Consider the following 27,768-nt stretch of genomic DNA (forward strand, 5'->3'; position numbering starts at 1 on the left):
CAGTGGAGGGTGTAGCCCCCCCGACCCTCCCTCCCCTCCCGTTGTCCCAAATCAGCTGGGATAAACTTCATCCAGCTCACCTACGACCGTGAACAGGATAAAAAAATAAATGGATACATGAACATTTGAACTCCATGAAGAAAAACATATAGCGGTCTACTATTTCATATAACTTCCAGTGAACATTTAATTATCTAAATTCCAGTATAGCTATGGTAACAAATACATACAACATGAATAGCAATTAGCAAAAAATACTTTTAATACAAAATGTTCTTTAACCTCCAATGAAATGAAGCATGTAAACATGCCACACGGTACAAAAGCCAGCAAACACGTAATGCAGTGAGTGACTACAAATCCCACGAGACATCTTACTATAATTTTATTTCAATACAACCTTGAAAAATAACACACAAGAACAAAGTAATGGTGAGTTTGGGCATCAGTCCTCACATTTACTGATTACAGGTGAAAACAAATGATATGATTGATTGGAATTAAGATTTTCTTGCTGTTTTTGGTGTTTCTATTCTATTTGTTGACCTTTCTGGACTGATGTGTCTGATGTTGAATATGAATGGTATTGTCCTTTACCAATCCACAAGGCATGGCCACATCATAGCAAATACAACCTGAAATATTTCCTAACTAAATGATTGTAGACAACCATAATGTATTCAGCCAGACAGCCTCCCTTTGTCAAAAAAAAAAGAAGGTTTTCTTCAGCAAAATTGAACACTTTTGGTGGTATTATGATACATTAGCATTTTTCCTGGTTTCATTTTTACAAAACAAAAAACATTCTATCTATTTATTGGTACACATTTATGCTTTTAATGAATCATATTAAAAATATTTACATTTAAGGCCACATTCCCCAGAACCAAAGGCAAAACTAGATGGTTGATTCAACTCACTAGACAATAGACAGCTTCTGATAGAGACAATAAAATGTTTTTATGATTATTCCTTTACACCATCACAATGTCATTTATTAATTTAAGTAGCATGCCACAAAAGTTGAATTGCGGAAAATGGACTCTTGGTTGATAGAGGTTTCATCTTTAAGTCTTCTGGTTCTAAAATTGCTGCTGAGGGTGGCCCAACCAGTTATTACGTTTTTTACTTTAAATACCCCCACCCCTCATAAATAAAATCACCTTTTAAAAACGGCATTTTACTTTGGTTATCTTTGATATTTTTATTTGTTTTGTGATCTTATTACATTAAAGTGGGGAAACCTTGCAAAAAAAGAAAGCATTTGAGAAGAGGTCAAACTGTTTTTCATGGCACTGTATATCTACAATAAAGATAGATTACAACAGTGTCAACTAGGCAAGGTAAAATAGGAAAATCTGAAAAGCCAGATCAAATGTTGCCACAAAACTGAAAAAAGCCTCCAATCTTTTATCCCAATGCAAATTTGTACAAGAATGACAGGAAGTGAAAATATGACAAAGGATTGTATGTATTGATGATTCATTTAGGCAAAGTACTATTGAGTCCCTGATAATTGAACTATGCTGTATATAATGGCTGTAATTCCTGGCAAACGTTATTCTTCATCAATCACACCTCAAATTGTTCAAATTCATGATGGAGGTGTACTAAGGCAAAATCAAAAACGCCTGTCAGTGTCTAAATAAGACCAACCTAACTTAACTTTCAACAGTGTTGACGACAAAGATATAAAGATGCAGTACATTAAGATTAAAAAGTCAAGCACCATTGGAATTCAATGCATGGCGGCCTGTAAGTAATGCAAGTTGGCATCATAAATTATTTTTTATTTATTTTTTAAATAAATGTTGTAAATGGCTTCAAGTGTCCTACAGTTTGATACCCTACACCAAAGTTACACAATATAGGCAAATTAAATGTCCATAACCCCCCCTTAAATTGTCCACTTAAGAGTCCAAAATGTTTTTTCCTTCATCTTTCACAGTAAGTGGTGTAATATAATGCAAATGAGAAATTTGTTCAGCTAAGTCAATTTTGTATATAAATTGGAATTATTTTTTATTTTATTTTTATGAATCTACCGGTAGTACTTTTTGAGTTTGTTTATGTCTATGGCATTTATGGTGAATATTATATGCAGAGTTTTTAAAAAATGTTATGATCAGCTAATTTCTAGGTCCACACGATGCCATAATTTGTGATTACAAAGTAAGGAACCATAGTGACAATATTAAATTGCGGTCAAAATGGAGGCCACAGCCCACCAAAAAGAGTACAACATTGTGATTTTTCCAGCCAATGAAAGAAAGGTAATAATACTGACAAAAACTTGTGAAAGTCACAACAAATGTCTTATGTACTGCGATGTGGGTTGTAAACCAATTTTCTCAAGGTTATATTGTGTACATACTGTACACAAATGAAATTTGAACAGGGGTGTATAGTTTTTAGAGCCACTGTATATACTGTATATATCAACTGTATTTATGTATGTATGTATGCATATTCATGTACATTGTATACTGTATATACATGTAAATTAGCAGAGATGGGCACTTCTGGGAATCGTCAATTTCTGTCGATGATGATGCCCACCGTTGAGCGAGTGTACAATGATGCAAAGCTTCGTAAAAATACATGGAATGAGAATAACCGTCTGTATGTTCCCAGGCTTTGCGTCATAAAGCATTCACCAAAAATGCGGAAGCACTCTGCAAAAGGTGGGCATCGTCATCGACGGGAATTGACGATTAACGGAAGTGCCCAGCTCTGTACATTAGTATTGTACTTTTGATGTAAATGTATGCATTATATACATGTGGTTCAACAAATTGGCTGTATAAATTAAAATCCATCTCCCTACAGATCATTGAAATATCCCCAATATGCTGTGATGAATGACCTTATATACAATATATTTTACTTTCTGAAGTTAATGTAGTCACTTATAATTCTACATGACAATGATCCCCATTTTAAAAGAAACAAACTAGAGAAAAAAATCTGAAAAATTTAACTCTTGGTGGTCGGTACAGTGATTGAGTGGTAAGCACATTTGCGCCTCGCAGTTTGAATCGTGGCTCCAGCTTTCCTGTGTGGAGTTTTCTCGTTCTTTTGCTTGCTCTTCCCTTGCACTCCGACGTCCTTTCATATTCCAAAAATATGCTTCTTTGGTTAACTGAAGGCTCAAACTTGTCCTCGTGTGAATCTGAATGGGAGTATGAATGGTTGTCTATGTGCCCTGTGATTTGCATGGCAACCAGTCCAGGGTGTACCCCGCAACTTGCCCAAAGTCATTTGCTATAGGCTTCATCCCACCTGCGACCCTGTTTGCCTACATGTTTAAATCACTGAGTACTTTTAGATTTAAATTACAAAAATACTGACAAATATTTTCTGTTAGCAGGTGAATAGTTTTACCATTTAAAAGGGAAGTCAACCCCCCCCCCCCTCACATTTTTTGGGGGACAATAATATGTTCGATGCAACCACACTAGTCTAAATATATTACTCTGTTTAATATTGTATTAGTGGAATATGACCTAAGCAGCAAAATCCAGACGTTTTTATCCATTTCAGGGAGCGGCCCTTTTGCCACTTGCTGTCGACTGAAGATGAGATCAATGTAGCTCAGGTCAATCATAGCGCAGCTCCAGAAAACATGTGAGCTGTGATTGGTCATTGCCTGAGCCCTGAGCAACTGTGTCATCCTCAGTCGACAGCAAGTGGCAAAATGGCAGACCCCCGAGATGGATAAAATCGGCTGGATTTTGCTTCCTAACCCATATTCCACAAATGTAATATTATTCAGATGGACTAGTGTTTTTTTTTTGATTGAAAACAATATTGTCAGGAAATGATTAAGGTTGACTTGATTTAAAACTGGTGTCAACCTGATAAAGGCACATACTGTATGAATGGGGCGCTTGTCCAAAGAAGCCCTGTTTCAGCTGTGTAAAAAAAAAAAAAAAAAAAAGCCTGTTTAAAGGCACCAATACCACTCTCCAGGTTGGAGAGGGAGAAGACTGACGTGAGCGCTCTTGAACAGCCTCGGCATGTAGCTGTCAAGAGTTTGTCTCCTGCTAAGAACACTGAGGCAAGTTGATGTTTGTTGAATACCTGACCATGATCTTCCAAAAGTCCAGTCTATGAAGATGCTTGTGTGGTCCTGCCAGAGTGAGACAGTGCTCCGTTCAGGACTGCTGACTGCTCCACTGGTTGGCCATGGGCCTACGCAGTAGCTCTTCCACATGTCGAGCTACGTCCATTGTGTCCTCCAAGTCAAAGTCTCCCTCTGCATCTAACATGGTGTCCCCACTGAGTGGACAGAAACAGATGCCACATTTAAGTTAAAGCTTTCCTACAATGGAACTGATTTGATGTAGGAAAGGAGCACAAATTCACATTCATTTTGCATTGACAAACTTGGAGGTCCAACAATCATCATGTGTAATGTGACATGAGTTGTCAACGTGTTATGCAAGACCTAAAGAGGACGTTTAATAGAGAATTTACTCTTTTTTTTGTGTGTGTACAAAATGCCTGCTCACCCATTCAATGGGAAATCAACCGATCTAGTACATTTCTTTAAAAATATGTCTATTTCTGAAAACGTTCGTATTCTGTGGTTAAAATAAAATCTGCCATAAGTGGTTGGTGATGGTTATATTTGGTGATGTTTCCATGCTAATTTTAATAAGACAAGAACTATGCTGCATATAAATTAGAGGTGTAACAAAAAGATGATTTCAATAGGAACATCTGTTTTGATTTAAAAGATGTGAGTGCATCAATTAGAACCATTTCACTTTAAACTATATTGAGAGACTTATCGAATCCTCTTTCATTGGTGAGGTATATCTTTGACTGAAATACTAAATTGCTAAATATTGTCCGGTCCAGCCAATCAGATCAGTGTAAAATCTACTGTGTACAATGAATAAAAATAAGGGTACATGCTCACATAGAATGGTAGGCAACAAAACTGTTGGAATTAACCACAGAGGGAGAAGCTGTCTGGTCCATGAATGTGGGAGTTGTTCCGCTGGGTTCAGGATTTGGGGTGGTGAATCTGTCAAAATTAAATATAAACTTTAATATGTGATAAAATGCAGATAATACTTGCAATATTTGGTATTGATTTCGGCATTCAATAAGATAACTCACTCTGGCACAACTTGTTTGATCTGTGGTTTTACGTAGCCATCCACTGCTTTTGCTACAAAATTGACAAAATTAATTAGGATGAATTTTATAAATTAATATGCATTTCCAATTGTCTCTTTTATTCCAATTTCAATCAATGCTGCATTTTTGTTTTTTACAAGGAGACATGCTTTTTGCAGAAATGCGTTTAAATAAGGACAGTGTTAATGAACATGTACAAAGTCTTCATCGCTGATACATACAGAGCGGTGGTGTGTAGTATTTGGCAAAGACCTCATCTTTGGATCGGTCGGGATAGAGAAACAGGAGATGGTTCAGATCACTGATACGGTCAGCCAAGGAGCGAATGGAGAAATCCTTGGAGGTATAAGGCAACAGATTCCATACCAGCCTTTCACCTGCTCGCCGATAGCAACAACATACAATTATATTCACCACTTGTGAAACTCCGTGTACTGTATAAAGTATTCCCAGAAATGAACAAAAACAAACAAAACAAATCTGGCCTATAAACTTGTTAAAGATTTTTAAACAAATTTGACATTTTCTGGGCTTTATATTTGCTCAAGCCTTTCCTTATGGAAGGCCTTAAATCTGGCATGCAATGAATAAATAAATAAATAAACAAAAAAATCTAAATGTGTGCAGCGCAGTAAAAAGATCAATTAATGATTGATCAATTTAAGTGTGTAGCACTCAAAATATTGAATATTAAATATTTAAAAATCAAGAACGTCTTGATTTCATCATTTATTTATGAAACTTGTACTGGCCTGGTAAACTTTCGGGTGGCCACTGTTAATGTAGAGAACCCTGGCAAAAGACTTTAGAATGTGCACTAGATGTGATACCTGCTTTGTTGGGGTTCTCTGCAACCCAGGCAATGGTGATGCCACCAATTTCAGAGTCACTGAATCGTAGAAGGAATGTCCCGTTAGGTTTGGACATAAGCATATCCTGTGCCTGCTGCTTGTTGACAAAACCCAGGATGGCCCTGCAATAATTCAGAATTATATTTTATATACATTTTTAATAGGTCATGTTGTTGTAAGTTACTGCAAACAATCCAGGTGTCTAAAGTTATGGGGAACATTCTGATTATTATTTGTATTTTTGTATAATTTTTATTTTGCATTTTTCACTCAATATCAGACATTTTTGACAAACAAAGTTCGAGCAAAGGATTCTGGTTAGGATATTGGGTTAGGGCTCGTACAATTTCTCAGCAACGTTCCTATTCAAAATTCATTCAATGTAATATAATTTCACCTAATTCCATCTAATTAAATTCATTCAAATTCCCACATACAAAAAAATCTAAATTTTTTACTCACATATTGCACACGTTCACCAATAACATTTCACTTAAGTCCTTATAATTAAATATCATTCAATGCATGCATTTCACCACTACAATTCAAGATCATTCTATTTCATTCAATACATTAAATAATCATTCAATACCATTTGACATGATTTTATATCTTTCAACAACATTCCACCTCGTTCAATATGATTCCATGGTTCCATTTTTTTCATTCAGAATTTCAGTATTCACATGCAATTTCTCCCAAATTGCTTCATCTAGTTTTTGGATAAATTTCCTTGTTTCCCTTTGGACCTTTTGGACATTGGACTGAGACATTCTGTATCTGATTTATTAGTGAGTAGAAACATTTAATCTATGCAATTCTTGTTTATTATTATTATACTTATTGTCTTTGTTACTGAATTATTGCTTAACCGCTCTTGCTATGTAACATCTATTAAAACATATTTCTAAATAAGAAAAATAATCCTTTTTAATTTCTTTACTCCACCATACTTCTCTAGTGAAGTAAATGAATAGCTAAAGTACCACGAGCACAGGTGTCAAACTCAAGGCCCGTGGGCCAGATTTGGCTTGCACTTCAGTTTATGTGGCCCTGAAGGCAAATCATGTTTCTTGCTAAAATACCCAAAATTGCAAGTTGTCTTTATTTTTAATAACATTGAGATGCAAGCATTATTATTTTTTACTAGTCCTTTAAAAATGACTGAAAAATAGTTGAACACTTTATACTGGCTTCTGATTTAGTGAGTCATCTATCAATGTGTGTATAGGTGTTAATATGCGGCATAGATCTATCCAATTTAGACAAGTTATATGGGTTCACAGTCATAATGGCCCTCTGAAGAAAAAACATAACTTCTATACAATGTGGCCCATGACAAAAATGAGTTTGCTATAGAGATTCTTAAAAGGCACAACCCAACAGAGATACTAACTGTTGGCTGGAACTAGAACAGAAGGATTGTAATAACCTAAGACTTCTAGATTTACTCTTTATTACAACATCGGTTAAGCGTCATAATTGTTTTAAAAACCCAATGATTTCCGTCACCCTGACTGCCTGGTGGAAGGCACTAGAAATTACAAAAGCCCAAGTGGAGCCCTGCGGGCTTTCTCCCCTACGGCATAACCCCGACTTTCAACTTAACAACCAATCGTTTTATTTAGGTGTGTGGGAGCAAAAAGGAATTACACATCTCCACCATCTCTTCTCAGATAATATGTTTATATCATATACATCCTTGCTCCAAAAATACAATATAAAAAAACGGATTTTTTTTTACATAATCTGCAAGTTAAAAGTATGATAAAGAAACAAATTCCAACACTTCGGGGTACGCTCCAACCGCCTGTTTTAGCTAAAGATATTACCAAGCTTTCTCCGACAACAACAAAAAAACTTTCAAAAATATATAAGTTACTTTCATATACTGATGAAATGTCTTTACCCATCTCGAAATGGGAGACAGACTTGTCTATAGCTCCGGAATCTGACTTTTGAATTCAAGTTTGTGAAAACGTATTTAAAATGACAAAACACACAAATTTACAACTTATCCAATATACAATTATTCATAGAACATACATTAATCAATATATGATGAAGAAAATGGGACCCAGACTCCGACATTTGTCTCCAGTGTTTACAAAACACTACAGACACTTATTTTCATGCTTTATGGTTATGCACTCCGGTTATGCATTTCTGGACTAAAGTCTTAGAAAAACGCTCCACTATCTTGGACTGTAGGATACCTTTATCTCCAAACTTGTGTTTGCTAGGTGACCTAACAACAACTGACTTACCACATAAACAATTTCAATCTACACTTGTAGCCCTTACTATTGCAAAAAAAAACAATTCTTGTTAACTGGAAAAATAAACAAACTCTGAATATCGACCAATGGTCCTCCTCATAAATCACATTTTAATGGAAAAAATATCTGCCTCAAATAAAAACCAAATATAAAAATGTATAGAAACATGGTCTACGTATATAGAATATTTGAACCTAAATCTGGTTACTTAATTTTGCCTGTTAGCGAGAGCCACCACATCGCGATAACTTACATTGCTGTTTCTGTATTTGGCAATTTGTCTAATGGTTGTGTTTTTATAGTCAGGAACCCAGTTGCTGTTAGCAGGATTGAGCAGACTACATCAAACGACACCTTGATCACCCACTCCTCAAGATTCACCTCCAATGGGCACTAAGAGTTAATTTTCGGATTCACTGCATGCCAGTGGGTTAATTCTATAGGTGCTGTCCCCCACTGGCTGGGCGTGGGCGGCTCTGTCCCTCTGTTGGCTGCTGGGTGGCAGCTGCGTCTTGGCCGTCTCCTGGGTCTCTTGGGGGGTGCTGCGTTGCGGGGCTCTTTCTGGTGTCCGGGGCGGCGCCGCCCTGGCGCGGTCCGTCGCTCTGGGCCTGGCGACGCGGTTCGGGGCTTGCGGGCCGCCGGGGTGCCCCGTGCTTCTCTCTCCCCTCCCCCTTCCCCTTGCTGCCTCTCCCTCCTTGCCTCTCCCCGCCCGTCCTCCGCCTCCCTGTCCCTTCTCCCTCGTCACCCTTCCTCCTCCTCTCCCTCTCTCTCTGCGGCCCTGCTGCTTCCCCTTGCCCTTCTTGTCGTCTCCTTCAGCCGTCCGTTCCCCCTCCTTAACCCCAGTAGGAAAACGTTATCAACGTCATTTACAGAAAATGTGTAGGCTTTAACACCAAAAGCAAAAACTATGTAAGGGTTTACTGGTGTAACAATTATAGACCAGTCACCCTCAATTTTTTTTTAACATTTTAACATTTCCCTCTTGGAAATATGCGCTTAGTCAACCTAGGTTGGGGTGAGATGCCTCCGCTCTCCCCCTTTCTATCTAAACCAGAGACAGTCCAAAAGAGATTACACTTTTTTTAAGTCAACAACCACAGGCCATGTAACCAGGATGTGAATGTTTGTTTTTCACCAGCCAGAACCACGAGTTTATGGCACCAAAGTATTTTATCGGAAAGCTTCATCTTCACACCTGCTGATATTGGAGACCGGCAATCTGCAAACTCTTGTAAAGTCATGAAACAACATGGGCCAAAAGGTCCGTTGGAATCCTGGTCAGTACATTCCAGCCTTCTTGGAGGTTACACGTGACCAGAGCACCTTCAAGTGGTTACGATCGGAACTGGCCTCACATGAAACACCTATAATCCACAAAGCAATCTTACAAATTTCACGTAAGAAATTCATCACATACAAGTGAACTTACGCAAAACTGAATGTTTCACATCATGTATGTTGATGAAAAAGGAATGTCATATGTATTTCAACAGGAATGATGATGGTAAATCAAGAGATTATTTAGTTACTTCGGAAAGAACGAAATGATCTCATGATGCGTTATTAGGTGATATGTGAAACAATAACATGTTTTGCTTGGAAGAACTTGACTTGCCAGCTTGACCAAATTTAATTCTTAATTCTTAATTTTTTAAATAAGTTGGAATTTAAAAGTCTCTGACTTGGGTTGAGTCAAAATGAGGGACGGCTCGCACCCCCGTTGACGGACACGCCCCACAACTTTAAAACAGCTGGCGCGACCTTTATTCAGCTCTCGTTTCCGGCCCACTGTTCCTGCTTCATTCACCTTTTTCACCCCGTCTGGCCCAGAACTGACAAAAGGACTCCCCAGTACCGTGCCACGTTTTTCAACCACGTGGCATCTCTGTTCCCTGAAGGACGAAGTGTCTCGGACTTAATGATCGCACCGAACTGCCGCCGTGTTCCAAACCCTGGCGTGCGCCCTCCTGCCAGACAGACTTTTTTTTTGCTTTTCATTTTTTTCGTGTGTTTTGTCCCACCTCGGTGGCACAAAGTCGTCGACGAATTTTTCCGTGACCCCGTGTGTCACCCAGCAACAACAGTTTGGACTCTGGCAGCGCGCAATTCTTGTGTGCCAACCAGTACCCTGCTCCATCCTCCGAGCGTCCCATCGCGGCGCGAGCTGGTTCAACAGCTGGTCTCCCTTGGGACGCAGGCACGCAGCGGATCACTGCCTCAGCAGCGGGATTTGGGCAGCTGATACGCGGATCTTCTTGCGCACGCCGAGAGTACTACTCTGGCTGAAGCCCATGCCCTCGCCTGAAAGTGCCATCCACCTTGAGCCCGAGCTGCGTCGCACCTCATCCAACTGTGGAACATTTTTATTTCGTTTTTTTGCCTTGCCTTTTTTGGGAGCAATTTTTTTCTTCAATCGACCTTCCCTCCGCTAGCTCGATTCAACTCAAACCAGTAATTTGCACGTTTCATAGCCAATTTGAAATATCGCTGGTGCAACTTCCATTTCAAATATCTCACAGATTTGGCAAGTAAAATCTTTCCTTTCTACTTCGTTAAATTGTTCCTTTCTTATTTTTATTAGCTTCAATTTTATCATTTTCCTTTCACCGTATGATAGTTAGGTAGGCAGTGTTTTGATTCTGTATGTTTAACTGTAGTGAATAAATGCATGCTTTGCTAAATCTAGTTCAGTCCCAATCGTGCTTGTGTCCGAGTGGATTAGTAATTCTTTTAGTAATACAAAGAACCACGAACATTGAATGTGGCGACTTTAGATTATGAATAAATAAATGAGGATTTGGATTTTATTCGTTGTTTTTCCAAAACTGAAAGTAAACAGAACGTGGTTCCCCTATAGGCGATAGCGCTGATCAAATTACTAATTTGTCCAAAAGACAACATCAATTATCGCTACACTGTAAAGTGTGTTAATGATGAGTTCCCAGAAACCCAACTACAGACGCTCCCCTACTTACGAACATTCGAGTTACGAACAACGGTACATTCGAACATGTCTGCATGACAATTTAGCACCCACTCCTCTAAATTCCAAACTGTTTGAATTTGGTTCCAGTGGATCAGGCAACGTGATCACTTTTACATGCAGATTTTCCCTCCTTATTTTTTTGGGTGACAATCTGGAATTGTAAATTCATTTTCATCGGGACCTTTGTTGGATTATACGTGAAATTTTGGATTAAGCCGATTCAAAGAGTAGTTGAACAAGTGAAATATCCACTCCACTGGAACACCTCCCTGCAATAATGTACAGAAACATTGGGGGGGGAACATCCTACGCAAAACTAACCATGGAAGCGAGCCCTTTGTGAAACTGGCAAAGCAGCAACAGACCAACCAGTAATGGCAGGAAAGGCACGGGTCATCCTAGATGGAGTTTACCAAAGTGGAGACAATCTTTATGCCAACTAGATGGAATTGTATTTGGTTGACACAGAAGCAGAAGTCTTAATGACCCGCCGAGCCTTGACGAAAATTGGATACCTAGAAATAATCGTTGCAGATGGATCAACAACAAAAATGCCAGTCAGCATCTGGAATGAAATTGTTTGGGTACTTGGACCATACAATCTATTGGCATTGAAAGACGCAGAGGATTTGAACAAACCGAGATGCAAGCGCCGATCAGTGAAAGTACGACTACATAAGCTCCAATCAAGTCTAGTCCGCATAGGACCATCCAAGGATACAACACCAATGGAATGGTACAAGCCTGTGGATGTACCTGCCGTTAAGATCCAGCAGGTCCACGACAGTGACCTGTCCCCGGAAAGCAAAGAAAGACTGACAAGAATTCTAGAAAAAGCTGCTGTGGCCCATTTCAAGAATGACTCTGGAGACTTGGGCCGGAAGTATATGCATACTATAGGCGGAGGAGTGCATCCACCAGTAAGACAATACCCTCTCAAACCTAGAGCAGTTGCTAAAATGGACATGATTGTGAAAGAAGTGTTGTCACTTGACATAATTCGAGAAGAGCCAAATCCAATAACTAATAGCCCCATTCAGGCTGTGAAGAAGCCTAAATCGGCAGAAGGCGGCTGGAAGCCTGTTATCAACTTCTAGGCTCTTAACCGCTGGACGGTAGCTAATCGACCAAGCCTTATCGATCCCCAAACATTCCTAAAGACTTTGAGAGTGAAAAAATACAAATCATGCATTGGTTTGGCAAATGGATTATTTTCATTGAGACATCGCAAGGAAAAACGTATACAAGAAAAGCATATGTTTGGCAAAGATTACCACAGGGATCCAAAAACTCAAGTAATGTTTTTCTATCAGCAGTTTTGCGAGTTCTTGAAGGATTGGAAATCAAAGTCTACATAAATGATGTGTTTGTCGCCAGTGACACAGAGGAGGAACATTTGGACATGCTGCAAACTGTGATCGAGAGGATCTCAACAGCAGGACTCAAGATTAATAAAAAAAAAAAAAGCCAGCTGTCAAGATTCCAAGTAGATTATTTGGGTTTCCAGGTGGCAGCAGACTTGGGACTCTCAGATGGATTCAGGCAGAAAATCGAACAACTTTTGCCCCCAACCACCAAGAATGAGCTACAAAAAATACTCGGGCTATGCAACTATGTTAGAGATCATGTTCCTTACTACAAAAAATATGTAAGACCACTTTATGCGCGCCTTCGAAAGAATCCAGATAAGAAAAAGACTAAAGTATGTCCTTGGGCAGCGAAGGACCAGGAACATTTCGAAAAAATTTAAACAAACAATCAGAGATGCTACAAGACTTGAACTGAGAAGTCTGACTACAAGATTGGTCGCTGAAGTGAGTTGTGAAGACGATGCGGTGGTAACGGTCAGCAATGAAGGCGTTGGACTAGTGACATTGTGGAACTACACCCTGACTAGCGTGGAAAATAAGTTTTCACAAGCAGAGAAAGAGCTGTCAGTCTTGGCAAAATACTGGATCTCCTTGAAAGACCTGACTCAAGGACAGGGTATAAGAGTCATCACACAGAGTCAAGTTTGTCACTTTCTGACAAAGACCCCCATTGAGAGCACAAAGGCAACCGATTTAAGATGGGAAAGATATCAAGACATCCTATTAGACCCCAACCTTGAAATCGGACCAGGGGACGACCACCACCAAGAAGCAAGCATCATCAGACCAGGAGGAGGCAAAGCCATTTGAATGGGTCCTTTACTCCGACGGGTCCAAGAAGGCTAGGGACAAGTATGCACACTGGGGATGTATCCTCAAGCAAAATGGCGAGGAACGATGTCATTGCAAAAAAAGAGCCATTGGCAGTGCACAAACTGGAGAAGCGACTGCCGTGTTGGAAGGACTGTTGGAAGTTATTAATCGGCACGTGGGACGTGTGAGGGTTATCACAGAGAGTCACTATTGTGCACGAGCCCTCAAAGAAGATCTAGCCATATGGGAAGAAAATAGCTATCTGGGAGCGAAAGGAAAACTTGTTGCCAACAATGACCTGTGGAAGAAGATAGGTGAGTTGAGGCTAAAACTGAAAATTTATGTTGTCCACCAGAAGTTTCCGGGATTTGAAAAAACAGAAAATCCATTTGATTCATCCCGCGAGATCAGAGAAGAACTAAAGAAGATGAAACATAACCCTATTAAGTGGACAGCACAAAGATGTACACTGTGTAGGATGTCACTGTGTAGGATGTCACTGTGACATCCTCATGAGCTCATGGCTCATAGCAATGAGGTTTACATAAAGAATGGCGAAGGCATGATCCTTTAGGGCACATGTGTCAAACTCAACGCCCACGGGCCAGATGTGGCCCGCCATGTCATTTTATGTGGCCCGCGAGAGCTTAAAAGTTTTGAGTGTCTAAAAATAAATACCCCAAAATAAATTAAGAGTGTGCTTTGACCAAAAACTACATTTCCCACAATGCCTTTCGACTACAGTAGCCGCGGCAGTGTTTCCACATCCATGCCAAGGAGTGGAATTGAGATGTCCAGAAAGAGAAAAGTTGATGCAGACAGAAGACTGTTTCAAGAAAGATGGCAAGGCGAATACTTGTTTGTGCTTCAAGGAGAATGACCGGTATGTCTTTTGTGTTACAAGGCGGTGTCGGTTGTCAAAGAGTACAATCTGCGTCGACATTTTGACACCAAACACGGAGCTAAGTACGCTAAAGCTAGCCTTCAAGAAAAGCAACAAATTGCCCAAGAATTAAAAGGCAGACTGCGGTTGCAGCAGAGTTTGTTCACGAAATCCACAGCCAAAAACGAGGCCGCAGTGAAAGCTAGCTTCATTGTGGCTGAAGAAATCGCCCACGCTTCCAAGTCTTTTTCAGAGGGAGCGTTTTTGAAGCAGTGCATGCTGAAGGTCTGTGAGCAGATGTGTCCCGACCAGTTACAGACTTTTAAAAATGTCAGTTTATTAAGAAACACCATCACGGACCGAGTGAAGGAACTAGCAGAACATTCTACAACACAGTTGGCCGAGGAGGCACGCAGCTACACAGCTTTTTCATTAGCTGTTGATGAAAGCACAGATAACACGGACACAGCGCAGTTATCAATTTTTATTAGAGGCGTAAAGTCGGACCTCTCTATCACTGAGGAGCTGTTGGATGTGGCTGCAATGCATGGGACCACGACGGGAAAGGACATTTTTGATGCGGTAGAGAAGCCCGTAAGTAAAAATGCATTGCAGTGGGAAAACTTGGTGGGATTAACTACAGACGGTGCACCGGCAATGTGTGGAGGAAAAGTGGGCTTGGTTGGACTAATGAAGGGGAAAATGCAAAAAATGAACTGTCACACGCCTCTGATAACGTATCATTGCATTATCCATCAATAAGCTTTGTGTGGGAAGGTGCTGGGGATGGAGGACATTGTGACCACAGCCATGAAAACAGTGAACTTCATTCGGGCGCGTGGCCTGAATCACCGTCAGTTCCAGCAGTTTTTGCTGGAGATGGGCTCGGAACACGGGGATGTGCCGTACCAAACAGAAGTGCGATGGCTGAGTAGGAGCAAAGTCCTCAAGCGATTTTTTGAGCTCAGGGAAGACATTGCTCTTTTTATGCAGAGTAAAGGAAAACTCATGTCTGAACTATCAGATCCAAGGTGGCTGTGTGACTTAGCTGTGTTGTGTGACATAACCATCTCGCCCAGCTGATGTCATCACGCAGATGTCCGACACGATCACGGCTTTCCAGCGTAAATTGGACTTATGGATGTGGCAAGTGAAACAGGACAATCTTGTCCACTTTCCTGTTTGTCAGAGCATGTCAGCCTCATTTCCCGAGACTTTTTCATGTGCTCAGTTGACTACCAAACTGAGCTGGTTAAAGACTGAGTTTGATCGGCGCCTCTCTGACTTCAGAGCACAACAATCTGGCTTCGACATCTTTGCCAATCCTTTCACCACCGATGTCTGCACTGCACCCCAACACCTTCAGATGGCGCTAATTGAGCTTCAAAGCGACAGTGGCCTGAGAGCAAAGTTCCAGGATGCTGCAATCCAGGACTTTTACCGTCTGCTGCCCCATGGTGTGATGCCACAGCTTCGAAATTCATGCTGCCCGTGTTCTGTCCATGTTAGGGAGCACCTATCTGTGCGAACAGTTTTTTTCCATAATCAATCTGAACAAAAACAAGCACAGATCACACCTCACGGATGACAACCTCCATGCTGTTCTACGCATTGCCTCAGCACAGGACCTAAACTAGACTCACACAATCTCAAACAAACATAATGGTCATATTTTACATTATTTTCCTTTTGTTAGCCCGTCTTGGCCCATACTACTTGGGATGTTTTGTACCTGATTTATCAGAGAGTAGAAACATTTTATTTATGCAACACTGCATTGTCATTGTCATTAATATTTTCTTCTTATTCCTTTTGTTATTGAATTCAAGCTTAATCGCTCTTGCTATCTTACCTCTTGGCTATTAAAGCAGATTTCTAAAGCAGAAGAAGAATCACATTTAATTATTTCTTGCACAAAATTCTATTAGCGAATGAACAGCTAATCACCATCATGGTTTCTGTCAGAGATTTCTTAATTGCTAATTGCTAATCAGAAACCCAAAGTGTCCAGGCGGTCATAACAAAGACAGCAAAACAAGGTTAGGTGAGAAACAAGTGCACAACATCATTAGAGAGGAAGCTACAATAAGAGCGTGATCAGACCTACATCTTATTTCTAAGGTTACTCGACAGAGGTACAGGCTGATTTTAAAAAGGCTGATACTCTAAATGTGGGTAGTGAGAACCTAGACGAATTTCTCTCAACACAGGCTTTAATATCCTCCATCTCCCTGCATGATCACATTATTGAGTACGGATTACGGGAGGCTCCTACCCTTTAAACAGAGAGTTTAATTATATGGATTAATTTTTAAATTAATTTCCTTTCTTCCCTTTTTGTACTTTGTTTATCTTTTGTTTCCAACACTGGACTGAGTAGAAACATGTATATATTCAATTCTTGTTTATTTTTATACTTATTCTCTTTATGAATAAATTAAAAGGTTATTTAAAACCCCCAACGAGTCCAGACCGTCATATTTGACTGTCCGAGGGTTCCAGGCATTATCAAATTCACTAGATTATTAGAGAGGGAGCTGCCTTAAAGCGTGGTCAGATCGCCACATTATTTCTGCTAAGTTTAATCAATAGAGGTGTGGGCTGACTTCAACTGGGCAGATGGTTCAGAATTGGCAGTGACAACCTAAATTAATATCTATCGACACCAACTTATGCAAGCGTCTGTCTCACTTTAAGTCCATGTTATCATGAGTATGGAATATGGCAAGCTTTGACCCTTTGATTGTAGAGTTAGTCTTCTTGAAATAAAGAAAATTATTTTAAGTGTTAGTTTAAGTTCTGTGGGGAATGAAATCTGGCAAGTTCATCTATAAAGTCAACATGAAGCCTTTCTGCTTCAAAAAACAAACAAACTAACTAAATAATAATAATAACACACTCATAGTCATTACCCATCATTCCAGTGAGGCTTGAGATGTTTCTTCATAAGTTCCATGACTCCATCAAACCATTGCCAAAAGGTGAAGTTGCGTCCGGGTAGGCTCTCCTGTTCACAAGAATTCAGTTGAGTTTCTTTGCCGTTGTGAAATGCAAAGTATTTTTCAGGAGCACAGGTTTTTCTTATATTACTGAAGAGTGAGAGATTTACTGCTGTAGCGACGATGCTGGCCTCACCCTGTTAAACTGGGCCCAAGATATGGTCATGTTACGGTATTCGTCTGGGTTGTTACTTGTACTCGTGAAAGCTTTCTGGGCCAGGAAGACCAGGTTATTCTCAGACAGGCCACGACCACTGTGCATCTCTGCCTTGTATTTCATATCAAGGGCTTCACATAGCTGGGTCCATAGTACCTTGTCTGGCACAATGAATGGAACCCGGCCCTGAAGGGAACAAATGAAAGAAAAAGAAAACTTGAAAAAACACAACATACCTGCCATATTTGTTAGAGGGAAGCATATGCACATTATGATGTTTTTTGGCATGAGAGTGTTCTATTGTGTTGCAGCCAGATTTCAGAGATTCCCCCACTAGGAATGTTGTTAAGTGGTACCACTCACTGACTGCTACATTCTGCAACCTTGATTGCGTAAGGGCTCTAAAATGATTGCACTGCAGTAATACTGACAACTGAAAGTCCTCGCCCATGTACATTTGTGATGAAGAATACCAAATTATCTTACTAAAAGGTTTATCCTTATTTATGTTGGAAGTGTTTACAAAAAAAAAATAATACTGTAATATGAAATAAAGATTGAAAGTATGGAGAGAAGCCAAACCCTTTGGTGGCCAATAAAACTACCCACTACTATAGAACTGGATGTTAAGCAAAAATGTTCATTTATAGAAATAATTAATAGAAGTGGAATAAGACTGCAGTATTCAACTCACTGGTTCAGCGAAGGCATTGTCCCAAAGTACTGTTGCTGTGGCATTGTTGTCCTGACTACCATGGACTATCACTACCACGGGTAGTGATAAAGTCTGCAGGTTGAGCAAAGAAAATAATGACACAAAGATTCTAGCTAGCAAAAACTCAAAATTCACCATCTTAAGAAATGACATTACATAAGAAACAATTGTTTCGTATGTTTAATGAAATACACCTGTATGTGTAACCCACAAGACATATTTAGTATTACTAAACCCAAGCTAAACCCTAAGAATGAAAAGATGAAACAATGTTCCCTTACTTTAACATGGAAGACAAGTTCATTGCCTCCAATGCTGAACTGTGATTCAAACAGAACTGTGAACTTCTCCTCAGTCACTGACTCTGCACCTCGACGGTCTGAACGTTTGATTCGCTTCAGAGACTAAACACACAAAAATTAGATTAATAAATATTAAACTACTTAATATATGCATGCAGTGGTTGTGTAGTAACAATGAAAGTGCCCATCCACCTTTTAAACAGAAAACAATTCTGACTTGGCTGATCAGCAATCTCATAGCATGCTTGTGTTGCATTTTCCAATGATCCATGGAGCAATTGTCATTTAGATTTCAGACACTGTGTTCATTCATTGTCCTGGCTTTAACAATACCGCCTCCTTTATACAACATGCATTTTTTATAGTACTCATTTTTCATCAGGGTCCAGCTGGGTTAGAAGTGATTTTCCCCAACTGACTGTTAAGCAAAAGGTGGGATACAACATAAATCAGTGCTTCACTAACTTTAATTGGAAAAAAAAAAATCACAACCCGTCTTTAGAATTTCTGCATTTGGTAGGCAAAATTCCTTCTAAATGATCAGAAAATGTGAATCCAAAATCACAGAATATGAGTTGCTTACAAAACTTTTGACCATGACTGTATGCATGAAAGCATCGTTATAAAAATGTGAACAAGTTGCAACTACTGAATATTCTTAACTAAAGCATTGTATTCTTTCTTTTTCTATGAACTGCTCTATGACATTTCATCAAAAACATGGCAGGTGTTTAAACTGGAATCCTACCATGTTTCTGAAGTGTGCACTAAGAGTGCCTGTGGCTTGCTGATACTCCATCACACAGTTGTTGTTCAGGATTTCACCGCTGCTTTCGCTACCAAATGGGGGGAAATTAAGTTGGGGGAAAAAGTGAATAAAGCGACCTTCTTGAACAAAAGCACAGCACACTACATGTAGCCAAAAAAAAAAAAAAAAAAATTCACAGCTAATTCCGAATAAATAACACTTCATATACTGTACATGATTTGACAAAGCAGATTGTTATACAGAATTTACACTATAGTTATGCAACAATATTAAAGTCTGCTTTCTGTAGTTGCTTCTCACCTGTGTGTGCTTTCATTTTTGAGTAGAGCTTTTGCTTGTTGCTCACTAACAATGACAGCCTTGACTTGAGGTGGATTCATGTGGACGTTGAGCTTTCCGCCTACCAGAAGTCGCACCGTGGCAGCAAACTTGGTGTGGGTTCTTAACACCTGGGGCGGTTGCTTTTCAATGATGAAGGTGCTAAACAGGTGGATATAGCAACATCAAAAGAATTATTCAAAGGAAATGAGACTGACATCCATAGCCATTCGAATGATCATATGATTTGGGTTAATGCTTAATATTAATGTTGATTAGGCAGCAGAGATTAAACTTTTTTTAAGCCTAAATGAAGGTTTTCTCTTAATACCTCAAATATTTTCTCTGCAACCCTGATGAAAGACACCTGCTTTTTCGCACTAAAAATTATGAGACAGTGACATTAACGCCATAGCGATGGACCTTCAAAAATAAAAATAAAACCACTACTCCTGTGTACAAGTCTTCAAACAGTACCATCGACTTCCACATAGCTCAAAAAGGATTATGTGTGATTTTCACCTAGTGACCAAGGCAGAGATGATATCAGTGATGTCCGCATTGAGTTTGTTCAGTAGATCTTCCATGGGGCCTGGCAGAGGAAGCTGCTGAGTAAGATGTTCACAGCGTCGAATCTGTTGTCGATTTGTCCAGATCAGATCAGCCAGTTTTTCACACCTAAAAACAAGCGGACATATTGATAAGATGCTGGAATCATTTATTTGTACAGCAATTACATCAACATATGTAAGTGAGGATGAAGATAAAATAAACAAATTATTTTTATGTTGCCAGTCAAAAGTAACCAAAAGGAATCCTGAAGACAAACCACGACTGGAGAATGTCAAGTCCTCCCTCATGAGGCCCGCCATTTCCAGCTAACTGCTGCCGCCTCTTCCATTGGATGAGTTCCTCATCTAGGATTAAAGTCTGTTGTTTCCTTAGAAGGGTTAAGGTATTTTGGTGTTGTTCTGACAAGTCCTGCAAACACAACGTGAGCCACATACTGAGAACACTAGTGTTTTAAACATTTGTACAAGACGGCAATAAAAAGGCCATGCAAAAGATGTGTTGAGGAATTTTCCTAAAAGTGGAATACAAAAAGGGACATGCTCTGTTGGATTGGTTGTAGAAAATAAGTTTGTTGTCCCTCTCGTGTTCTCTTCTTTACTGATTGTCAACCGTGCACTGTGTTCAACCTGCCCTTTATCACCTTCTACTACCTGTACTATTTTTCCAATGTGCTATGTGCTCCCTCTTCCAAGCCAGGTCCCCTTTGTCAGCTTGATAAGTATACCAACCCAATATGTTGTATTTGTCGTGTATGACCAAGCTTCATTCATTATTTGACAAATTTGGACTCCACTGTGTGTTACTGACTTTTGGACCTTTGTCAGTTAGTTATTTAATCACCTCTTCTGTGCAATTTAGTCCAACTGCTGTGGACCCTACACTCATGAGAAACAAGAAGGAAGGGGGCCCGGCTCACTCATATGACAGTGATATGGCATCTCTTGAAAATGACTAGACAACTGAAAAATACTAACCCAATTCCAAATGAAGAGGGGACGTTGGTGTTATACATAAATAAAAGCAGAATACAATGATTTGCAAATCACCTACATTTAATTAAATACACTACAAACACAAGATCTTTAATGTTCAAACTGATAAACTTTGTTTTTTCGCAAATAATCATTAATTTGGAATTTTACGGTTGCAACACATTCCAAAATAGCTGGGATAGGGTCATGTTTACCACTGTGTTACATCACTTTTTCTTTTAACAACATTCAATAAACATTTGTGAAGTGAGGACACTAATTGTTGAAGCTTTGTAGGTTGAAGATTTCCCATTCTTGCTTGATGTACAGCTCCAGCTGTCTGGCGTCTCCGTTGTCGTATTTTACGCTTCATAATGTGCGACACCTTTTCAATGGGAGACAGGTCTGGACTGCAGGCGAGACTTCCTTGTTTGCAGGCCCGCTCACTCGACCATTGAAAGGCAGTTTGCAACAGCAGAGCCCAACCCAAGAGACGTTAGGACCGCCCCCTTATTTGAATAACATTTCGACCTGACAGAGCGTCTGTAGCATGAAATAAATAAATGTGAGAGTGTTTTTATTTATCGATTGATATTTAACTCCATTTATATATTTATTTTTGTATTTATTGTGAGTTACTTTAATTTATTTATTTAGGGATATATTTATATATATATATATATATATATATATATATATATATATATTTATATATATATATATATATATATATATTTATATATATATATATATATATATATATATATATATTTATATATATATATATATATATATATATATATATTTATATATATATATATATATATATATATATATATATATATATATTTATATATATATATTTATATATATATATATATATATATATATATATTTATATATATATTTATATATATATATTTATATATATATATTTATATATATATATTTATATATATATTTATATATATATATTTATATATATATATATATATATATTTATATATATATATATATATATATATATTTATATATATATATATATATATATATATTTATATATATATATTTATATATATATATTTATATATATATATATATATATATATATATATATATATTTATATATATATATATATATATATATATATATATATAGTTGTTTTTATTTCCATTTATATTTATTTTTTGTATTTAATGTTTGAATTATATTTTAACAGTTTTTATTTTCATTTTTATTCATTTATTTATTTTTAATTTGGGCAGTTTTGGTCTTCAATACGACGTCCACAATTTCCAAAGACAATTTGAAATGTGGACTCGTCAGACCACAGAACACTTTTTCACTTTATATCAGTCCATCTTAAATGAGCTTGGCCCAAGAAGCTGGCGGCGTTTCTGGGTGTTGTTGATACATGGCTTTTATTTTGCATAAGAGAGTTTTAAGTTGCACTTATGGATGCAGCATCAAACTGTATTTACTGACATTGGTTTTCTGAAGTGTTCCTGAGCCCAGGCATGTAGTAACATCTTTTACACATTGATATTGGTTTTTGACGCAGTGCTGCCTGAGGGATCGAAGGTCACGGGCATTCAATGTTGATTTTCAACCTTAGATGATGAAATCCATAAATTCCTTGCAATTGTACATTGAGGAACATTGTCCTTTGAACTGTTCCACTATTTTCTCAAGCACTTTTTCCACAAAGAGCTCACAAAAACTCTTGCCCTATCTTTGCTTGTGAACGCCTGTGCAATTCAGGGAACTCCTTTTATACCTAATCACCCACCTGTTACTAATTAGACTGTTCACCTGTGGGATGTTCCAAACAGGTGTTTGATGAGCATTGTTCAACTTTCTCAGGCCCCATCCACACAAAAGCCAGTTTCAATGTATCCTCATAAGTTTCTTACAGTTTAAGCCGTTCGTCCACACGATGGCTGTTTCGGAGCTTGAAACAGACCACTTTTGAAACCGAGGTCCAGAGGGGAAAGATTTCAAAACGCGCCCCGTACGCTTCCATCTGGACACCATATGCAGGATACTCCTCCATGATTGCGTAATGGTCGCAGCTCGATGACGACGCATTGTCGCAGACTGATGACGTATACGCCAATTCTCGCGTGACAGCGCGAAAACCACTCAGTCTGTCAACAACAATGGCAGATAGCCGTGTCGTAGTCGTTTTGCGCAGCCTCCTTAGCTTGCTTATGCTTTTGCAGCAAAATATTTTGCTTCTTTATTCCCAAGTTCAACAAGCGGTGTTGTACTTGAATCACCTGCCATTGTCACTTCTCCTGTGTTCGTCTTTTTCATGTTGTTTTTAAACATGCAAAGCCATGTTTGTTCTGTAGATTGCAATAAAGTTGTAAAAAAAAGTGTCTTCGTTGCTGATTCTTCTTCTACGCTTACCGTTAACTCCCTGTGGCTGCACTACAGCGCCACTACAGACTTGGCATATACATTACAGCCGTTAAACGTCCTCAGTGTCTTCTTTTGGACACACGCTCAGTCTTTCTTTGCCACCTGTCCCAGCTTTTCTGAAATGTGTTGCAGCCATAATAATATAACATAATGACTATTTGCTAAAACTAATTAAGTGTATCAGTTTGAACATTAACTATCTTGTCCTTGTGTGTTCAATTAAATATAGGTTGAACTTGATTTGCAAATCAGTGTATTCTGTTTTTATTTATGTTTAACACAACGTCCCAACTTCATTGGAATTTGGTTTGTACAGACAGTTACAACATGACATGGTAAATTGTCTTTATATTGACAATTGGACATTGAAACAGATTTTTAAGAGGAAATGTTATAGTTGCTTTGGCATGCAATAATAAGAAAAAAAATTAGGATCAAATTGTTGAAATGTTATCACTCAGCTTAAAGTTACAAATTATTAATAAATGTGTTACGTTAGATCATATAACTAAGGTGAAAGATGCATAACAAGCTACAATGTGGATGGGCTGGTGGGATGTGAAATGGAATTATTAGTGCAGTAAATCTTGACAGCTCTGTGGTGTGAAGTGACATTGCCGTTTAAAGCAATAAACTTGACAGCAAAGGAATACCAATTATATGATGTGGATTTTAAATATTCATACAAGCCTGTATTTCTGTAATGTGCTGGCCTCTCTGGCGAGCCAGGCCTCCACAGTGGTCCTCTTGCTTTGTAGCGTGGTTTCCCGTTGGGTGCGCTCAGCTACAGGCAGAGAACTCAGACTGCTCAACTGGGCTGACCAAGATGGAAGCAAGATTACAACAAGGGGGGAGGGGGGGGCACAGAGTTAGAACTAACTTCACCAGGTTCAAAAAATATTCAACAAATACAAAAATATTTTGACAAAAATATGCTTATTTGATTGTGTTACAAAGAGACTCTAATTCGCTCAGGCAGCATGTAGATGAATGCTGGAGCGAAGGAGTGCATACCTTGGAGGCGCAGGTTCTCCTGGTACTGGATGATGAAATACTCCTGGCTGTGCTGCAGCTTTCTCAGTTCATTCTCAGTTTCCTGTGTGGCTAATCGGAGCTCCTCAAAGGCCTGATTGATCTGTTGATGGCGCTGGGAGAGGCTGTCTATGGCCTGCCCCCCACTCACACAATTTGCCTGAACACAAAAAATGCAATTATTAAAATGGGGGTTTGGAATGCCACAGTAATCAGGAGGCAGACTTATATCTTTTCATTTGAACACAGTGAGACTTGAACCGTTTGGTTCACGATTGGCTTCAGCACTTACATTTGAAGCTTCTTGAACCAATCGCTGCTCGGAGCACAAGATGTGCTTGATGCAGCGCACCAGCTCCAAAGGACAGCGGTCATATGTGCTCTGTAGTGAAATTTAAACAAACAATTAATATTGTATAAGTATAAAACATAACAAAGTGGGGATTTTGATACTGATTATAAAAATTAAAAAGAAACTCTTGAAAAGGTGTTCAATGTATTCCATTATAGGTGAGCTTACTCAGGCTGATGCGTTTTGCTAGTTTACCTTTAGCTGGTTTGCATAATGTCCTAGCTTGATCTTAAGAAGAAAGCCATCCTCTCCTCCCTGAAGCTGGGCTTTCATCTGAAGCTCTGCCACCAGGTTGTCCAGCAGACGCTTGGCTTTGACTTCCTCTGCTGGGTTGCCCAACTCCACTGAATCCCTTTAAAGTCACATCATTTTTGATGGGTATTTTAGCCAACAGCAGACTGCACATCTAACAAATCACACGTTACTTTTCCATTACTATTGAGAAAGAGTTGATGAGGTTCATTGCTAGTGAGGCAATGAAATTGGAGTCAGATTTATATTTTCATGAGTCAAATCAATATAAGATCAACATTCTTTTTACACACATAATATCTGGTAAGGACGGTTTGCATTTCCAGTGGATCTTAATTATTCAACAGGCTACTCCTTACATTACTAAGTGAAGTACAAAAATGAATCTCATAAAGCCAGTCCTTACAGGTAAAGGTGAGAAGAGAGACAAAAAAGAAGCACTGGCCAATTACAAGCCAGTGATTGTGGGTGTGCACGATATGAGGTGAGCCTGGCTGTTCGCTGCCACACTTCGAACAGGAAATAGGCAAACTAAGTTATCAGCTATTTTGACTAGGAAATGGGGAGGATTATTTGATTCAAAATTGGGGTTGGGCGATATGGCCAAATAATAAAATTTAAATTTTTACCATTCATTCTGGACGATTACGATTTTAATCAAAAATAATAAACCCAAATAACATTTATTTAAAGGTTTCATTTATTGAAAAATAAATCCTGTGCAAAATGTTCAGACAACAATAATGGATAACCAATTTTAAATAAGTTTCAACGTAAACGTAACATTAATAGCTTGAGCAAAAAATATCTATTAATATCTTGTGCAGAACTTGCTTAATGCCACAATTACATAGTTAGTAACTACAGTATTGATACAGATACTGAAATTCAAATGACCAGAGTTGGCTCTCAATCCACTGAGCCAAGTAGTGCCGCACTTCGATGGGAAAGTGCTGGCCATACAGTGCCTGCATCTGGTGTAAGGCATCGCCCTGCAGCTGCTGGGTTTGGATCCACATTGCCATGGTGCTCCTGTGGAAGTGGAAGAGTGGGGGAGAAAAGGAAAATGATGAGGGGGCGTGGCTGAACAGCGAGAGGATTTGAGTGTAAAACTTGGGTTGCTGCATGATGATGTTACAACAGACAAGCATAATTTTCATGATGTTGTTTATTAAACATCTTAAGGTATTACTTAGCAAAGCAATAGTATTAGCTTATATTTGACCGACCAACGCGGACTTAAAAGAGCAGATTGTTGTTTGTCTGCTGCCCTAAGTTAAACGGATGTTTTAGCTTGCTAACGATTTTGTTAATGCATAGTCAGGGATTGCCACGCTACCACGCAGACGACATTCAAATGAATAATTTTGTTAAATATCTAGATATTTGTGAACTGATATACTTATTTAAATTAATAGTGGCTGGATTTGGAGTTTCTTTTGTTTTCAAATTGAGTGGGACTTCAAAACGTGAGCTGTGCTAGCTAGCAAAAGCATGCTATCATCTTCGCTAGCATCGTAGACCTCAATCATAAGGTTGGCAAGTTACAACACAATCATACGATTCAAACTTCAACTCCCCGACGCCACATGCCACTTGTACGGTTGCGGAAAAAAAGCTCACCTTTTAAAGGCTGCAGAACAGCTCTCAGAAACACCATAGAAAAGTAGAGGACGGACAACACGTAAACACAACTTTTCACGTCACTGTTGTTGACGTTCGCGCTACATTCTGCAATACCAGCTGTTGCTGGAAGTATGAGTTAAGTGTCAAATTTAGGGACCGCTTCCGTTTCTATCTTTCAAAATAAAACAAAAAACTGTGTCTTCAACAATATTTATTTTTATGGTAGTTGTTTGTATTATTGATAACCATCATCTAACTTTATAATAAAAATACTCTTTAAATTGTTGTGGTCCTACCAGTGTTTTATTTTCACTACAACATCAAATGGACTTTATAGACAAATCACTTCCGCATTCAGCGTATGAGTGCACCCAACCTCCGGTGCAGGGAGACTTCAGCGGAGCGCACTATTGATGTGATGAAAAACTCTAAGCCTAAATCTTTAACCCACTGAAAAAGAACAGGAGTCGCTCCTTGCTTTGACACTATGTCTATCAGAATTTTAAAACTACTAATTAGATCACCCAGAGCCGTAATTTTAACGGCTTGAGCTCTGATAATAATGCCATTGCTCAAAATTATTATTACACGTAAATACAAGCTGTTTGAGAAGCTACTAGTTACTAAAGCTATTAAGTTTATTATATTTTTTAATGTAAATGTAAATTATGTATTGTAGCTCATCTCCCGGGACTACTGGAGTCCACACAGTACCACCCTCCCCCCTACCAGTCAGACGGTAAGGTTGAGGTGTTGGATCATTCAGATGGAACCTACCAGCTAGCTGTTCATAACGTGTTAATTTTCCAGTTTTTTATTTTAATGATACGTTATTGGATAAGAATATATATAAGTTATTGTGCTTCCTACTCCTTTTGAACATGTAAATTCTAACATTGACTATTTTCTTTCTTGAAATTTTTATTTTAAGTTCCCCTTACATT

At 38.8% G+C, this 27,768-nt stretch overlaps 1 protein-coding gene across 2 annotated transcripts; it reads right to left on the reverse strand.

Annotated features, from left to right (window-relative positions):
* Window positions 1-244: 244 nt before the first annotated feature.
* On the reverse strand, window positions 245-26,948 carry LOC144038567 (signal transducer and activator of transcription 5B-like). Of its 2 annotated transcripts, none has more exons than XM_077551141.1 (19): window positions 26,822-26,948; window positions 26,096-26,230; window positions 25,142-25,298; window positions 24,887-24,976; window positions 24,577-24,754; window positions 24,249-24,379; window positions 20,423-20,574; window positions 20,116-20,271; window positions 19,576-19,755; window positions 19,255-19,342; window positions 18,486-18,608; window positions 18,184-18,276; window positions 17,469-17,675; window positions 17,246-17,340; window positions 5,982-6,124; window positions 5,373-5,528; window positions 5,131-5,182; window positions 4,928-5,035; window positions 245-4,281 (listed from the first exon to the last, which is right to left on the reverse strand). In XM_077551141.1, exons 2-19 carry the CDS (start codon window positions 26,221-26,223, stop codon window positions 4,158-4,160), a joined length of 2,361 nt encoding a protein of 786 aa, XP_077407267.1. In that variant the 5' UTR covers window positions 26,224-26,230; window positions 26,822-26,948; the 3' UTR covers window positions 245-4,157. The 2 variants fall into 2 exon arrangements, with proteins under 2 accessions (XP_077407267.1, XP_077407268.1); XM_077551142.1 differs by having other exon boundaries at window positions 4,928-5,055.
* Window positions 26,949-27,768: the final 820 nt, after the last annotated feature.

The sequence above is a fragment of the Vanacampus margaritifer genome, chromosome 18, assembly GCF_051991255.1.
Source record: "Vanacampus margaritifer isolate UIUO_Vmar chromosome 18, RoL_Vmar_1.0, whole genome shotgun sequence".
NCBI lineage: Eukaryota > Metazoa > Chordata > Actinopteri > Syngnathiformes > Syngnathidae > Vanacampus > Vanacampus margaritifer.

What these genes read in the sequence shown, in the direction of transcription:
- LOC144038567 (XM_077551141.1), bottom strand. Translation starts at nt 26,223, where the DNA reads ATGGCAATGTGGATCCAAACCCAGCAGCTGCAGGGCGATGCCTTACAC. An exon ending in AAAAATGAAAGCACACACAG is followed by an intron (nt 19,343 to 19,575) that starts GTGAGAAGCAAC and finishes CCCATTTGGTAG; the next exon opens with CGAAAGCAGCGGTGAAATCC. An exon ending in ACAATGCCTTCGCTGAACCA is followed by an intron (nt 17,676 to 18,183) that starts GTGAGTTGAATA and finishes TGTTCCCTTCAG; the next exon opens with GGCCGGGTTCCATTCATTGT.